The sequence below is a fragment of the Trichoplax adhaerens genome, genomic scaffold, assembly GCF_000150275.1.
Source record: "Trichoplax adhaerens TRIADscaffold_6 genomic scaffold, whole genome shotgun sequence".
Taxonomy (NCBI): Eukaryota; Metazoa; Placozoa; class Uniplacotomia; order Trichoplacea; family Trichoplacidae; genus Trichoplax; species Trichoplax adhaerens.
Window position 1 is genome coordinate 4059654 of NW_002060948.1, and position 16686 is coordinate 4076339.

The window sequence follows — 16686 nt, forward strand, 5'->3', positions numbered from 1 at the left end:
TTTAGAGATGTTCTATACTGCATTAATAAACTTGATCTCCATTTCACGTTATGCATTGAATCTTTAGCTCATTTACTATCTATCAGGTATACATAGGAAGATTAATATTTAATTATTATTCAAAATTTATGTTGTAGAAATAAATGGAATATCAATTAAAGGATCATCCACTGTAACGCAATAGATTTGACGATGAGGGTTGATTGGAATAAATATAAAGCATTTTTTGGAAATGATCCAGCTTACCTCGGCTAATCTCTTCATGGTGCGCATATTTGTAATTTTGATCTCTTCAAGTTCATTGGCCAAGTTTAATTTAGCCACGTTAGCTACTTCTAATGCCGCTCGCATCCTTTGAATGCCATCTTGTGCAGTTTGACGAGTATCAATTGCTAGTTTGCATTCCTGACGATAGCGGGATAATTCTTTAGTTAGTCGCTTTATTTCTTCATCATGGCGTTGTGCATCTTCTAAATGGAGGCCCCCATCGCGCCTTATTTTTTCAGCTTCTAGTGAGCATAAATTCAACTTGATGGATTGGATAGAACTTTCTAAATGGCATACTCTACCCACTAATTTCTCATAATCTTTCATTAATGCACTATTATCGTAATGGTTAGGTTGATCGGCACGAAAAGGTGGAATAGGATGATGTTGGCTTGCAGCTTTATCCGACATTTTATTGATTGCAGTCCATTTCGACAGCTGCTTCATGACATCTTGCGTTTCAAATTCAGCAGAATCTAATCGATTGTGTAATAATCGAAGATTTTGACTGGCTGGTGATTCTGGCATATTTTTTCCCACTTTACTCATAATTCCTCTTTTGCTGCTAATAGCTTGGATAATCCAAACCTACACGCAATAAAACGACCAATAATTTTGTCAACAAAAATAGAGCAAGGCTAACATTCTCCTGTACCAAGCTCAATTTAAATTAACTGCCGTTTCCGTAGAAACTACTAGTAAAAAGCCTTAATTCTATAGAACAGCGTCTGTCTGGCTTATAATTTTATACAGAAATTTTAAGGGCGAGCATGCGTAGGCTTGATGAAGAAAGCATACTGTAGGTAATAAGATTCATGACGTCAAGATGGAGAATTATTCCAATCTCCAGATATTATAATAGCAGTAAAACAATGAATTGCTAGGCTTAATATTATTGCTTGAATGAAGTTGTACAGAGTAAGTTTATTATAGCGAATAAGATTACTTTACAAATTATTCTACTTGAAAAGTGTTAAATATCTATCAATTTCTCACTTGATGTGGACTGCTATGTGTAGGCACAACTCGATTGAACTAGTTAAGCATCGGAATACTATCCAACTCCACGCTGTATAATGAAACACATCTTATATGGGCTATTTCTAAACACATATAAGTCTACATAACACCATATTAGACTACAATATTACATCATAATACGGCGGTAGCACTACGTATTAGTTATGCATAAGTACACGCGTATATAAACTAGTGAAGCATGGAAATACTATCCAACACCACGCTATATAATGAAACACATCTTCTATAGGCTATTTTGAAACACATGTAAATCTACATAATACTATGTTAGACTAGAATATGACATCATAATATGGCGGTAGCACTACATATTAGTGAGGCATAAATATACGCGTATTCATAACCAGTTGAGCATCGAAATTCTATCCAACTCCACGCTATATAAAGAAACACATCTTCTAAGGCTATTTCTAACACATGTACGTAAAATTTACAAAATATCACGTTAGACTACAATATTACATCGTAATATGGCGGTAGCACTACATATTAGTGAGGCTTAAATATATGCAAATATATAACTAGTTAATCTTACTATAGAATAATTAATTTCTATACCGTTATTGAGAATCAATTATAAATTAAGAGATTAAAAAGAGACACTTAAACATACTGAATTTTCACGATTTTCTTACTTTCTGTCTTACTATAGAATATTTAATTTCAATACCGTTCTGGAGAACAAATTAAATACCCGTATGGAATTATAAATTATAAAATTATCAAGAAGATACTTAAATATACTGAATATCTATTTATTTTCTTACTTTCTATCTTACGATGGAGTATCGTAGTTAATTTTAATGCCGTTACGGAGAATAAATTAAATATAGAATCATAAATTATAAGATTATCAAGAGGATGTCTAAACATACTAAATATTCATTCGTTTACTAACTTTCTGTCTTACCTTAGAATAATTAGTTTCGATACCGTATTGGAGAATAAATGGAATATGCAATTATAAATGTAAGACTATTAAGGAGATTCTATCATTCTTCTTTGCTTTTCTACCTTACCTTGCAATATGTAATTGCGATACTGTAATGGAGAATAAGTGGATTATACAGCCATGACCTTTATTATCATCAAGGAGGTATTTGACATTATGGAAATAAGTTAATTTTGGAGCCATGACTTTTAAGATCACCCGTGCATAACTTAATTTTAAAATACACGTATATCCAATTGTTTTCTCACTTAGTGCGAGCTTCCTTTCTCGCGTAGTGTAGTTTAGAATATGCGATGGATAGAAAGGATATTATTTTCTGCCTTGCTTGGTAATGAGTGGTTTTTAAACAGTCGTGAAAAACAAGTTTGTACCGAAGCTATAGTGATAAGATCTTTTTGAAAGACATTAAAAGTACTCACATTAATCTATTTCTTAACAAATAGCAACGTGCGGTATTATATTTGTATATCTAGGTATTCTTCCGTTTTATACTGTATCGTCGCAATTGATTCAATACAGTCATAAGAAGAAGAATTTAATGAGGTCACGATAGATTAGATAGCTGTAACAAATAGTATTTCAAATTTTCTTTCATTAAAACAAAATTTCACTTTTATAGTTTACGAAAATAAGTTTAATTATTGAAGGCGGTAGCGGTTATTAGTATAGGAAGTTATCTATTGCAATTATCAGTGCTGTAGCAACAGTGTTAAAAAATTATTTGTATACAACAAATCATAAAGAAAAGAAAATTTCCATCATAAAATGGATTGTGATATAACTATTAGCTGCAGCGAAAGGGTTGCAAGAGGATGTTACGCAGCCAAGCACCGTACATATTAATGAAGTAGATTTCGTTATATAGCTAATGGCAATACGCTAAACAGTAATTATGAATATTAATCGTGTATAGTTTAGCTAGATAACCAAGCGTGTTCTGAATTTAATTAGTATAATCTTTATAGATACTAATATTGACGGCGTCACCTTAGCACTCGCCGCGAAGTTCGAGTAACGTGCTGAACCTCGTTCGCTTAATTGGCTATTTATTAGTTATTGCCAATTAAAGTTGTATACTAGTTGTACCTATAGCAAACTATGTAGTTTACTATAGGTTGTTTCCCTATACGAACCATGTATATGTTTTGTTGTTAAATTACTATGTGCGCACCACAAGTTCGGTGGTAGGCTATAAAAGGAGGAGCGAATGCTCAGCTCCTCAGTTCGTGATTAGATAGCGTTTCGCTTACTCTATTAATTAATAAAACTATACTAAACTCTTGGAACAATCTTATCCCTATGTGGTCGTAAGTCGTATAGGACTACCATACAGTAGACCTCCAGGTGTAATGGAGGTAAGAATAAGTAATTTATTCGTTCAGGGTAGTAGTTCGCAAGTTAAATTTGTGACAGAAGAGTATACGCTTATTTTTTTCAGTCTGAAAGCAAGTTTTGTTACATACAGTATAGTATTCTTAATGGACGTGCGCAAATACAATACGAGAATTTTTAGAAGATCTTTGAGGCAATTCTTGATCTAGCTAAAAGATGGTAAACTAATATGTTATTACCTCTTTTACGCACATCTTAAATTGTTAAGAGTCTAAGTTGCAGATAGCAGAGAAAAGAATGGCTAAACCGTTTTGGGAATAACTTTGAGTCACGGATTGGTCACTTTCTCATCCATAGAGGATTAATGATAAGATTTGCAATGTAAAGATAAGTTTATTTCATTCGTAATATGAAAGCCTTACATCCTTTTAGAGAAGATAAATTATAATTTAATGCTAAAGTTTTCGTTATCGAAAGCAGTATGCATTCACTATTCCCCATCATCAATTGAAGATGCAATTAAGGTAATTGGTAAACATTGCTATCAAGGGCTAAAGGCACAAAATTAACTTGATCACTATCACACGAGTATGAGCAGAATTGATCCGCCATAACTGTTGTCAAGCCTACGATAAGAAAATTTATCATTGGCTTGGATTAACATAACTTACGGTTACAAATTAGATTCTAATCAAGTTCAAGAATTACCATTCTACTCTATCACTCATTTCTATTCATGACATCTACATAAGATATGTATTACTATTATTACAATAATAATTTTACACTGATCAATGATATAATCAAGTGGAAAAGTTCCAATTTTACTTGCTAGTAAGGTAGGTGTTACGAGAAAAAGTTAAGAAGGAAGCAAGGTTACCCAATTTACTTGGTTCGATTAAAAAAATAGACACATGTTATACCATCCAATCATCCATGTCCATCATGCTAAGATGTTTTAGCTTACAATTTTAGTTGGATAGTGTGTGTACATCAAATTGATATTCTCCAAGACCGTTCCCAACTCTAGTTAATTGACCGATATGATCAGAGAGAGTTTTAATTATTCCAACTGATTCGCTCAGTAAATGGGATTCGATCCAATCACTTAATTGTGGATCGGAGTGAGAGTCGGTGATGACATGAAAATCGAGAGCGGCTTGATTGTATTTCTTTTCTAGATCCAGAGCATGTTTCATCGAGTCTACACATGAGCCAAATTCTGATTTCTCCGGTTTGGTAATATCCATAAGGACGATACGTCCACCGCGAGTATTTTGCAAACTTAGCAGTTTTTCCAGAGTTTCTCTCTTTTCGCAAGCGCAATGTTTGAAAAATTTGGTCATGTTGGGTAGGTTGATGTCATCACGATTAAAATAGAAAGCCTACAATCCAATGAAAAGAATAATATGATTAGGCTGCAGAATTGAAACGATCTACTGTAGTAGTTACAATTAAAGGAATGAATGGTCAATATCGTCATTGCGAGTATTGATCGTAGTAAAAGGAGTAATAATATTGTATTGACTATCCGTGAGAGATACTGTTCGTATATGGTTACTGTCTATCAATAACTCGTCGATGATAGTGTTATAATTTACTGTATTTCGGCGGATATTGATTAATTTTATTTGATGACTTGCTGTCAAACAATGATCATGAATCAATTGCCTCCTACACGTAATTTAGTAATCAAAATTTAATCTGTTGAAGTGGTCATGAAGTCAAATACGTCGGTAGAAAGAGTAAGGGTACCGTCCAAGACAATGATAGTTGATGAAATGGAATTGATTCGATTATCCTTACTGTCCATGGCTATTCCATTGTATCAATTTACTACTGTACTCAAGTAGAATCCCGTTAGTTAAGTTAATAAACGAGTAGTCTGAAAAGCGATTCAACACTGTATCTACGGCTGATTCTATTCAGGGATGAAGGTGTTGGCATTTTCTTGTAACGAGATCGAAAAAGAGTTTGCTACTTAACGAGTCATAACTACAAGTTCAACATAGTAAAGTAATTCGGAAATTTCTACTTGACAACACCAGAATAGAAAGCATGAAATAATATTACTGATTGAATGGTGAACATGTTCGAGGGTCGAATTTTACCGAAGCGGTTTTCTTCATTTACCCCATTCCATGACTCAATATACCGTACAGTACTACTAGTAGGTGTAATCGATCGATTTATTGACAAATATGGAAGCCATTGATCGCGTAATTAGTCCATGTTGGAAATTTTTGTTAGGGGAAGGCGGCTTGTACAGTACTGGTCTTGCTGATCAATATGGGTCCGATATTGATTTTTCTCAATGGTTATGAACATTTTATTTTTCACTAGGCAACCGATCTTCAATGCCATTTTTCAATCGATCGCGTAATTAGTTAATGTTGGAAATCTTTTTTAGGGGAAAGCGGCTTGTACTGGTCTTGCTGATCAATATGGGTCCGATATTGATTTTTCTCAAAGGTTATCAACATTTTATGTTTCACTAGGCAACCGATCTTCAATGCCATTTTTCAATTTTTTTTCAAGCAATTGTACACCATATCAATCATGACTTACCATTGCCATATAGACGTATTCGTAGTTTAGGGTAAGATTAATTAATTTATTGAGAGTAGCTTCTGATTCTGCATGAAAATTTTGTCGAGGTAAAGCCATGGCGGAGCACTAAGCAAATCTTGTCGGAGAGTCAAGATGGACGCAGCTCAAGGACTGGAAGAAGAAAGCAAGTGAGTCAGGTTGACGTCAGCTTGAAGAAGTGATAGCCGGTACGGTACCAGTACAGTGTCCGATTACGGTGCTGTTCTCTGTCCGAATGTCCGTGGTACAGTGTAAAGCTACAGTACACTGTACAGTACTGTACAGTGTACAGTACAATGTGATTAATTTGATGGCTACCCTTCGTTCAAAATCAAAGTCGTATGCCGTTGAAATTGCTGTCTAGTATTTATTTATATACTGTATACCCGTAGAAGGATATCTCCCAAGATAGATTATCATGATAACATCAACGTACTATGTCAATATAATACAGTGCTATACAGTGTACAGTACAATCGGATTATTTTGATGGCAACCCTTCGTTCAAAAATCAAAGTCGTATGCCGTTGAAATCCTTGTATCATATTTATATACCGCACTATACTATTGACCGCAGTACAATAGCATCAGTCTCAATTTAGTATTAGTATCCACGGCTGTCAAGTCGGCCTAGCAGTGACGTCATGGATTCTAAGCCCACAAGGGCCAATAAATAATTTTTGGGGGAAAATCGTTTGATGCCTGGCTTTTATTTTTCAAAATATAAACACTTATTATATTGATTGCTGGCCGTATTACAGGAGTCGAATCAACATCGATATCCAATTTCCTATGTATAAAATACGAATCTATACAGTCATGTACTGTAGATTCGTAGAATGGCAGTCTTCATTGAGCACGTCCGCCACTCAACAAAAGAGAAGTAGCGTATTGTGCAACGAGTCGAACAAAATTGTTGTGGGCAAGTTCCACTAGTAGCGGCAATCGATGAGATATATTCAAGATATTTTGAATGCACCGGTATCGGGTGATGTCTCCATCTTTCCGTTATCTGTCAAGTATCTCTCTAAACTGTGACAATTTTGGGGTTGCCAACAGGATTGACAATAAGTAGGTTTATATTTGGATACCACGATGCTGTCATCAAGCCATTCAAAGTACATTGAATAACTTGAAGTGAATGGCTCTCATTCACGTACGACAGATGAGAACTTTTTCTACATACATCTCAAAGTCCATGACATAACCACGGACTGCTAAAAAAAGGAAAGAGAGACAAGTAGCGGCCATTCAGTGCAAAATAATAATGAACGGCTGGCTATTTTTCTGGTCATTCTGCTCTACGCTATCAACGAAACCGTATGCCATACTGTACTCAGTGTACTGTACGCTCATTTGGATGGATGGCAAGCACGGACAGTATTAGTGTATCCTTTCAGTCATACAGTTCAATTGAATTGACCAGTAAAATAACTAGTTTCATCATTTTTTACTTGACTGAATGGCCTTTTCTCACTCACTCCCTTTCCTTTCTTGGAAATCCGTGACATAACAGTACAGTACACTAGGTTAGCTCAGTAGTAGTAGAAAAAGTAATCCATGACTACACCTAGTGACGGTCAAGGCCTTCTTCTGGTACAGGAGTCCTTGTTTTTGACGGTCTAGTCCATTATTCCTGTTGATAACATCGAGACCGTTTGACATGGCTTAATTTAGAAAGGGAACAGCGAGCAAAATTGATGTCTATATATTATTCTATCGCCAGGTGTTTACACTGAAGAATGAATCAATACGAGTGACATTACTTTTAGCGAGTAAAGTTAATGTCTGTGTACTATTCTATCCTCAGCTGTTTACACTGAAGAATAAATCAATACGAGTGACATTGCTTTTAGCGAGCAAAGTTGATGTCTGTGTACTATTCTTCAGGTCTACTGACATTGCTTTTAGCGAGCAAAGTTGATGTCTGTGTACTATTCTATCGTCAGCTGTTTACACTGAAGAATGAATCAATACGAGTGACATTACTTTTAGCGAGCAAAGTTAATGTCTGTGTACTATTCTATCGTCAAATGTTTACGCTGAAGAATGAATCAATATGAGTGACATTACTTTTAGCGAGCAAAGTTAATGTCTGGGCACTATTCTATCGTCACGTGTTTACACTGAAGAGTGAATCAATACGGGTGACATTACTTTTAGCGAGCAAAGTTATTGTCTGTGTACTATTCTATCTTCATGTGTTTACACTGAAGAATGAATCAATGCGAGTGACATTACTTTTAGCGAGCAAAGTAACTGTCTGTGTACTATTCTACAGCATTGTCAGCTTTTTAGATTGAAGAATAAATCAATACGAGTGACATTACTTTTAGCGAGCAAAGTTAATGTCTGTGTACTATTCACCACAGGCTGTATCATCATCAGCTGTTTACACTAATAAGTGAATCATTGTTAGTAACATCCCTTTTAGTCCATCTTTTCCATACTCTGGTGTCTTGAGTGTGCGACTTTGTTGCACCTCCATGGCGCATTCCAATCATAGCTGAGGCATTTTCCATTGGGCTTCCATTGCATACAGTACAGCTAGCGAGCACTTGCACCGACACGTACCATACAGTCCTATTTTCTAGTAACAGTATGACAATAGCTTCTATTCATAGCGCAGACGTGTACTGGCTTGCACCATAGATACGCGATGGCAAACGCTGCTACGCCTTGATTATAAATTGACATGCAATGCAATCCTTGCATGTTATTCTTTCAAATCACTTGTGGTAATCCTATCGAAGTTTGCCTTCCAATTTGTAAATCATCCAATTCCTAGGCAAGCTTTCCTTAATCGGTAACGTTGAATTTTATTTTCTTGTTGATTTAGTTTTGGTAGTATTGCTAGTTGTTAATAATGGATTGCATCGTCGTGGATAGTAGCATCATGACATGATTGGGGAAGGATTGTCGTCGATCATGATGATCATTCATATAAGAGTAATCTTACAAAATCGATTTGAATCGGTACCTTTCATGCTCTTTTGAACTATTCCGTAGTTTTAATAAGACATTGTTATTTTCTACTGGCACTTTGGAGTGGGTTACGGTAGTGGTGGATCATTGTTCATGGTTATACAGTGGCGATGATCGTGATTAACAACAACAAATCGAGTGCAATACCCTCAGCTGCACAAGACGTATACAAAACACATTCCATCATTCCTAATACGCGTAGTATAGTATTTTAGCTACGACTATCCTGCCGATAGGATGTTCATAACAGACCGTCGAGAAATTTCTCTACGGTCTCTATGCTGTACTCAAATTCTGTAGTGTCATAGTGCTTCAGTTAAAAATGAGGCATCAAGCATTCCACTCTATTGCCGTACATTTGGCCCTGCCATATGAACATCGATATCTTGAAATACTCAGCGTAAATGGCAGATGGGAGACGATCATTTCCGATGCCTAATAAGGAATAAGTTATTTTTTATCCTTCTTCAATAATAATACTGTCATGAGTGAATTGAATCAGTGAGTAACACGGATACTGTCGTAAGACTCATCACTGTGATCACGTTCAAAAAAGAAATAATAAGGATATAGACGGCAGCAACCCATAGCAGCTCAATAAGCCTATGGGCCGTGCACAGTATACCGTTGAACAAGCGACATCCGTGTCTAACAGGAGCTCAGCAATTGGTGCAAACTCATCTCACGACACGACTAACGATGATAAATATGGACTTACTATGCTGTACAGTGTACTAGACTACTAGTCGAGCTTTGTATCCATGCCTATAGCTCAACTCCTTGTCTACATTCTTCAATACTACATTATAGATATTTTGCAGAACTATCCTACTCAAAAGACGTATTGAACCGTGCACTCCGCTTGTATGCTACCCTTGTTTACCTCTACTGGTCGACCCTATTTACGTGTATACTTCCAAATTCACCTTGCAAGTTTATCCAGGTTGCGATTACTATCCAACTCGATAATCGCTATGCCCATTGAATTTCTAGCTGAATATGATCGTAGCGGTCGTGCCAGTTGTAAAGGATGCAAACAAAAACTAGAAAAGAAAGCTTTACGTATTGCTAAAGTTGTAGAAAACCCTTTTGGAGATACAGGGGAGACCATGAAACAATGGCATCACCCGAAATGCATCTTTAATTCCTTCATAAGAGCAAGACCAGCTACAAAAATTATTCAAACTGTGGCAGATATTGATGGATACGATGACTTGGAGGATGATGATCAAGAATCAGTGTCACAAATGATAACCGGTAAGTTATTCTGTAAATGTTGTATTATACAAGTATTGTTTGCTGTAGAATACAATCTCGAATTTTTTTCCTCGAGATATTTACTGTACTGTATGTGTACAAGAGTACAAAGTACTCTGCATTGGTTATAATTAATCAATAAATAATGTTTATATAATCGAATACAACAACTAGATTGCTTGAAAGAGCGTGGTAATAAACAATCGAAAAAGAAAATGGTTCAACAATCTATACCCTTTGCTAAAGGTATCCTCCTGCATTCATTTATCTACTTGCAACCATTTATTAATGAGCAATTTTTATTAGCTAAACGATTACCTACAGTTATTCGATTGATAGATAGATATTTTTATTATATCTTACATCTTTATATATATACAGTGCTGTACTGTTCAGTAATAGATTTTCAATAGTTTGTTTTGACTATGATTATCAATTGATCGATACTCTTGATAATTATTTGGAGAGTAGCAGGTCCTTCAGGTTTCAGTAAGCCTAATTCGGGCTGGAATAATTCCAAAAAAGCGTATCATAGCTCAACTTCCAATAATAACAATAGCCAAGATGACAATTCCTTCCAGCTCTTTACAAGTTTGTGCGATAAAATCGGCAACGTTGGTAGTTATTTAGCCAAGACTAAAGTTGTTGCAGATCTGCTAAAAATGGGCAGTAACGGAAGTAAGTAAACTATTGAATTTATTGAATTTACTTCTAATACCAATATCTATCATTTCTTATAATAGATTAATAAAAATGACAGGTTCAATTTTTATTCTTTATTGGCATCCATTTATATGATACTGTTAAAGTACAGTGTAATACCGGCTTATAAAATATCACTACTCTTGTTGACGCAATAGTAATGTATAGCTCATGGATTCAATGCCAATAATTTTATTCATTTTTTGGGATAGATGGCTATGAAGGAGATATTTATTTACTTATGAAGCTTTTACTACCTGGTATTGAAAAACGTGTTTACAACTTGCAGAGCAGACAATTAATCAAGCTTTTTAGCCAGGTAACTTTACCTATAACATAGTTGATTTCGGATTAAACCTAAACCACTTCATATGCGTAAATCATGAATCCTATTTATTGATTACAAATCTTTTAGATATTTGTATGTGATTACGACGAAATGCTCGAGGATTTAGATAAGGTAGAATATACATCTATCTCTGGACAGAATTATTAATTACGTCAATGATACAAGGAATTTATTTTCATCTAGGGAGACGTTGCCGAAACAATTACGGATTTCTTTGCCAACAATACGGCTGTAGCGCCGTTAAATCGAAGTCTTTTAACTATGCAAGAGGTAGATTCAGCTAGCAAATTTTAATGCCATGTAGCCCAATATTAATTAATATCATGTATATCCTGAATGAATCGTAATTGTACTCCAGGTTGACGATCTATTAGATGAATTGAGTAACGTAACTAAAGAAGATATGCAACTTAAAGTGTTGAAAAAAATTGCAAGAAGGTATAATTTCAGATGCTTCAAGAAAATTTAGCTAGGAAGATCCAAATTTATTCTAGTTTTGTACTCGTTATAGATGTACTACAGAAGACTTAAGGTACATTATTAGGCTTATCAAACATGATCTAAGAATCAACGCTGGCTCTAGGCATATGTAAGCATAATAGTACAATATTCGTATCTATAGGACATTGTTAGATAATCTGTGCTGGTTCTGATTTAAAAGTCTCTTAAAAAGTGATATACAATCTTCTTATACGGCTTATTTATTATGTTAATGTTCCTTTAATTAATTGCATTTCTCCTTCCGGTATCGATATCTTGTATAGATTGGATGCTCTTGATAAGAATGCTCATGCAGCATATCAAGCTTCCAGTGATTTACGTGATGTTGTAGATCGATGTTTAGCACGAAAGACTGATAGGAATAATGATGATGACGATGGAGCACCAAAATTGAAACGAGATCTTAGTATACGCGCTTCTTTAATGACTCCTGTCAGGCCGATGTTGGTTAGATGCTTTATTTTGTGATGGATAAATAAAATAAATAGAGAATTAATACGATACAAGATAGTATTAATTGTATGCTACTAACTACCACAGGCAGAAGCATGTAAATCGATCAATACTGCAATCAAAAAATGTCCAAAAGGAATGTTTGCCGAGATCAAATATGATGGCGAAAGAGTACAGGTATTCTTGTTATATATTTAATTGTAAATTAATAGATAGATCAATTTCTATGTGCATTGGAATATATTTTGTGTTTCCCTTCTACGCTATACGAGATTATGCAAATTAACGAAGAGAAACAACATGTATCTATACTTTACTGTAAAGACTGTCGGCAGTGACAAATATTTATTAACGGTAATTCGCAAATGCCAATGCAGATTCACAAAAACGGACAACAATTTGAATATTACAGTCGAAGCTTGAAACAAGTTATGCCACACAAGGTATAATTAAGAGCGATCATATGAGTGGGAATAGGAATTATATTGACGGATGATAATATCTTGTAAACTAGGTTAAGGACATAAAACAATATCTGCCGCAAGCATGTCCGCATGGTAATAGTATCATCCTGGACAGTGAGGTAGATATGCTAAGGAAATCCTTTCATTTCTAAATCATAAAAGTATATGCTATCTTTCATTAATAAGCTGACTGTAATATTGACCAAATGCACTTATTAATTATTAAGGTATTACTAGTCGATAAAACTGGCAAGCCTTTACCATTTGGGACTCTTGGAGTTCACAAGGTTTTTTATCCAATTTGCAGACGTAACTTGTATGTCCTTAATGAAGTTACTTCTTATTACCTAACTGTCATGATGCATTAATCTTAGAAACAAAATTTTTCGGACGCTACCGTTTGCTTGTTTATTTTCGACTGCCTGCATTTCAATGGTAAAGATTTGATGCAAACGTAAGTTTAATATTCTTTCTTCGATTAACTTCATAAAAATACAATTATCAATAGTGGATTACTTCTTAGTAGCTATTACTGAAATTAAGTTTACTTTCAGCTCCATCATCGATAGACGGAAGATATTAGAAAGCAATGTCCAGGAGATTCCTGGTCGGATAATGTTATCAGAGAAGAAACTTGTTCAAAAGGAAAATGAACTTACGGGATTAGTTTCACGAGTAATTAGAGAGGGCTTGGAAGGTCTTGTATTAAAAGATGTGGAGGTAATAAGCTATTGTTGTCTGTGGGGATAATTGTTGATGTTTCTATCGAATGAATACGAGTAAAGTTTTCTAATATCGTTTTTAAATCTAGAGCGTATATGAACCAGGAAAGAGACATTGGCTAAAGGTAACATTGAAACCAACTAATAATTCTTTAACATCCCGTCAAAGATGAATTTTTAATTACATGAGTATCTATTTTAGATATTGTAAAAACTTTGAGCCCGATCTAATAATGTAGAAGTAATAGATTATATATTAATGTTGACAGATAAAAAAGGATTACCTAGCTGAAGGAAGTATGGCAGATAGTGCCGATCTTGTTGTGCTTGGAGCATACTACGGTACCGGAAATAAAGGTAGGTCGCTATAAATCTATTTATTAATTTTATAAATGCAACTCTTCCTCCTTGCATAATCATCATTATGACTGTAGTGTATATTAAAACTATTACATTTTAAAATTCAACATTTAACATCATTATATGTAATATCATCGCTGCCTGACTTCAGGTGGAGTTATGTCGGTCTTCTTGATGGGTACATATGATGAAAGATCTGGTCGTTGGCGTACCGTTGCCAAATGCGGTAATGGCCATGATGACAAAACTTTGGATAAAATTAACAAAGAACTAAGCGTTGTTAAAATAAGCAAGGTAAATCTGATTACTTACGATTATACTGTACGTGCTCATATGATCTGTATTGATGAATACATCTGTATAATATTAGCTCTGGATTAAAAATATATTTGCTAAACCTTCAATAAATGGCTTTACAATAGGATTTTTCGAAGGTTCCTGGCTGGTTAAATGTTCATCGTAGCTTGGTTCCTGATTTTATTGTAACTGATCCCAAGGTAATAACGCGATTGTCGGTTGTGCTACCATATTTTTACAGTTAGTAATAAGAACTGTACCTAATGGTTGTAACATTGTCATTGTTTTTCAAACTTGTTAGACAGCGCCCGTATGGGAAATTACTGGTGCTGAATTTAGTCAGTCTACTGTTCATACAGCTGACGGTATTTCTATTCGCTTTCCACGAGTTACGAGGATTCGCGATGATAAAGATTGGACAAATGCTACCAATTTAGATCGCTTAAAGGTTAAAATAATACTAATGATAATGGCAATTCTATTGCGTGTAAGATTTACAACATCACTCTAGAACTTTTCGTCATTTCTACTATAGACGTTGTACGAAAATTCCAAAGATGCTTCAGGTACTTAGATTTTACTTCGTATATTTAGCCATAATTATATAATGAAATCTGAACTGAAATTGCGGCTCTTTATAGATATTGCAGATTCTTTACTTGGTGTTAAGAAAGAAGTGGATGATGAAGGAGAATGCAGTAGCAGTAGTAGTCCCGATAAAACGGTTACCAGAAAGCGTAAAGTAGAAGAGTTAGAGAAAGAAAAAACTACTATAGCTGATAATAAGGTATTATTTAAAATATTGTTGAAATATGAATGTCTTACTAAATCTATAATTACCCTGTATTTGCTATTTTGCAACATAAACATAATATCATGCGGTGATCGATAGACTGTTTCATCTTAATGAATACAGGTGATATCTAAAATACCTTGCAAGTATGGTCCTAATTGCTATAGGAAGAATGGTGAACATCTAGCCAATTACAGCCATAATAAGGTAATTTTCATAGGATATTGGCATGTCAACGACGTTCTTGGTTTATGATGAAATATTTTAAATTTGAATCATTGTAATTTTTTAAGGAGAATGGTAATAGTTCTCCAAATGCCTGTGGATCACAGATTAAACAGGTATCATTAACTGTATAATTGAAGTGGTAGAAGCCTACAAATTATAACCTTCTAATATTGTTATTCAGGGTTTACCCAATTTTTTCCACGGATTGAAATTTGTCATTTCAAGTGATGTCCCCCATCAGCGTAACATTACGCGTCATATCATTGCGTATCCTTTATTATATTTATATTACTACAGGCCGTACTTGCGATTCTTTATTAAAAACGTCAATGATGGCAGTTTCTTTAACAGTATTGAAATAAAGCTTTGATGGAGATGTTTTAGATGAATTTAAAGAAGACCAAGCTGACCACATTATTGTGAATAGCAATCGTAATAAAAAGGTAAATCATATACAGTAAGGACGATACCTAACATCAATGAATAATACAAAATATATTCTTGTGACCAAAAATAACTCTTTCTTGGTATTTGTTTGAATAGGATGATTCGTCTAAGTATATGACCGCATCAGAATTTTGGGACTTTTATAAGAAATCGAAACAATCTTAATAACCATCTCGTTATTAACTGATCGTTTATTTTAACAATGTATGTAGCTTATAACGAATTTGTAATGGTCAATGCGCTAATGAATTGTTGTCCAAAATTTTGATTATTATAAATGTAACCTTACCGGTACTGTATTCTTATGGGTGTTCTATTTACGGGAATATATGTAGATAGTACCATATTACTTGCCTTTCCAGGTATCTGTCGATAATTGATCATGGATTAGGAGAAAACTATTCTTACTCAGATCCAAGTCATTAAATTGATTTTTAAGCCAGGATTAAACGAATGCTATAAAAGTCAATACAAATTGACAGTTAGCACTAAATATGCTATGTTGTAGACGACGCTAACATGGAGTTGTAGTGAAATTTTATCTATAATTAGTTAAGTATAGCGACTATAGACTTTCTGTTACTGTAATATAGGTATTTCTGACTGAAATTTATTCTGATTTTTGCTATCTTTGCATGTTTTATTCTATTGCGATATTGCGTTATTATTCCTATGTATCAGTAATGATTAATCATAGAATAAAGAATATCTTGTTATTTGAGTGTAAATTTTGAAGTAGTCCAAGTTTTGTGAGAATGCTCGAATATTTACCGGGTCCTTGGACGCAATATTAGATAAGCCCTGTAGCTCTCACAGAATGAGTTGTCCTGATTTAACTTCTTGATCAGAATCATGAGAGTATCACATTTTATGCTCATTTTTAGAGTTGATAGGCTAAGATCTGCCATTGTTTACTGGGTAATTTGCCCGTTATAGTTTCAATTCTT

The 16686-nt window shown here is 34.5% G+C and overlaps 2 protein-coding genes across 2 annotated transcripts; one reads left to right on the forward strand and one right to left on the reverse strand.

Annotated features, from left to right (window-relative positions):
- Positions 1-4563: 4563 nt before the first annotated feature.
- On the reverse strand, positions 4564-6262 carry TRIADDRAFT_37874 (expressed hypothetical protein; the record flags this gene model as incomplete). Its single annotated transcript, XM_002113750.1, has 2 exons — positions 6161-6262; positions 4564-4977 (listed from the first exon to the last, which is right to left on the reverse strand). The coding sequence occupies exons 1-2, from the start codon at positions 6257-6259 to the stop codon at positions 4564-4566; spliced, it is 513 nt and encodes a 170-aa protein (XP_002113786.1). The 5' UTR covers positions 6260-6262.
- Positions 6263-10140: 3878 nt separating this feature from the next.
- Positions 10141-15904, forward strand: TRIADDRAFT_57566 (uncharacterized protein; the record flags this gene model as incomplete). Its single annotated transcript, XM_002113382.1, has 25 exons — positions 10141-10423; positions 10598-10669; positions 10949-11101; positions 11338-11444; positions 11541-11585; positions 11658-11744; positions 11833-11912; positions 11986-12063; positions 12239-12422; positions 12516-12605; positions 12806-12871; positions 12943-13011; positions 13120-13179; positions 13267-13346; positions 13462-13612; positions 13704-13739; positions 13884-13971; positions 14126-14268; positions 14397-14471; positions 14573-14719; positions 14807-14837; positions 14913-15058; positions 15188-15271; positions 15358-15405; positions 15836-15904. The coding sequence occupies 25 exons, from the start codon at positions 10141-10143 to the stop codon at positions 15902-15904; spliced, it is 2472 nt and encodes an 823-aa protein (XP_002113418.1).
- Between the last annotated feature and the right edge of the window lie 782 nt (positions 15905-16686).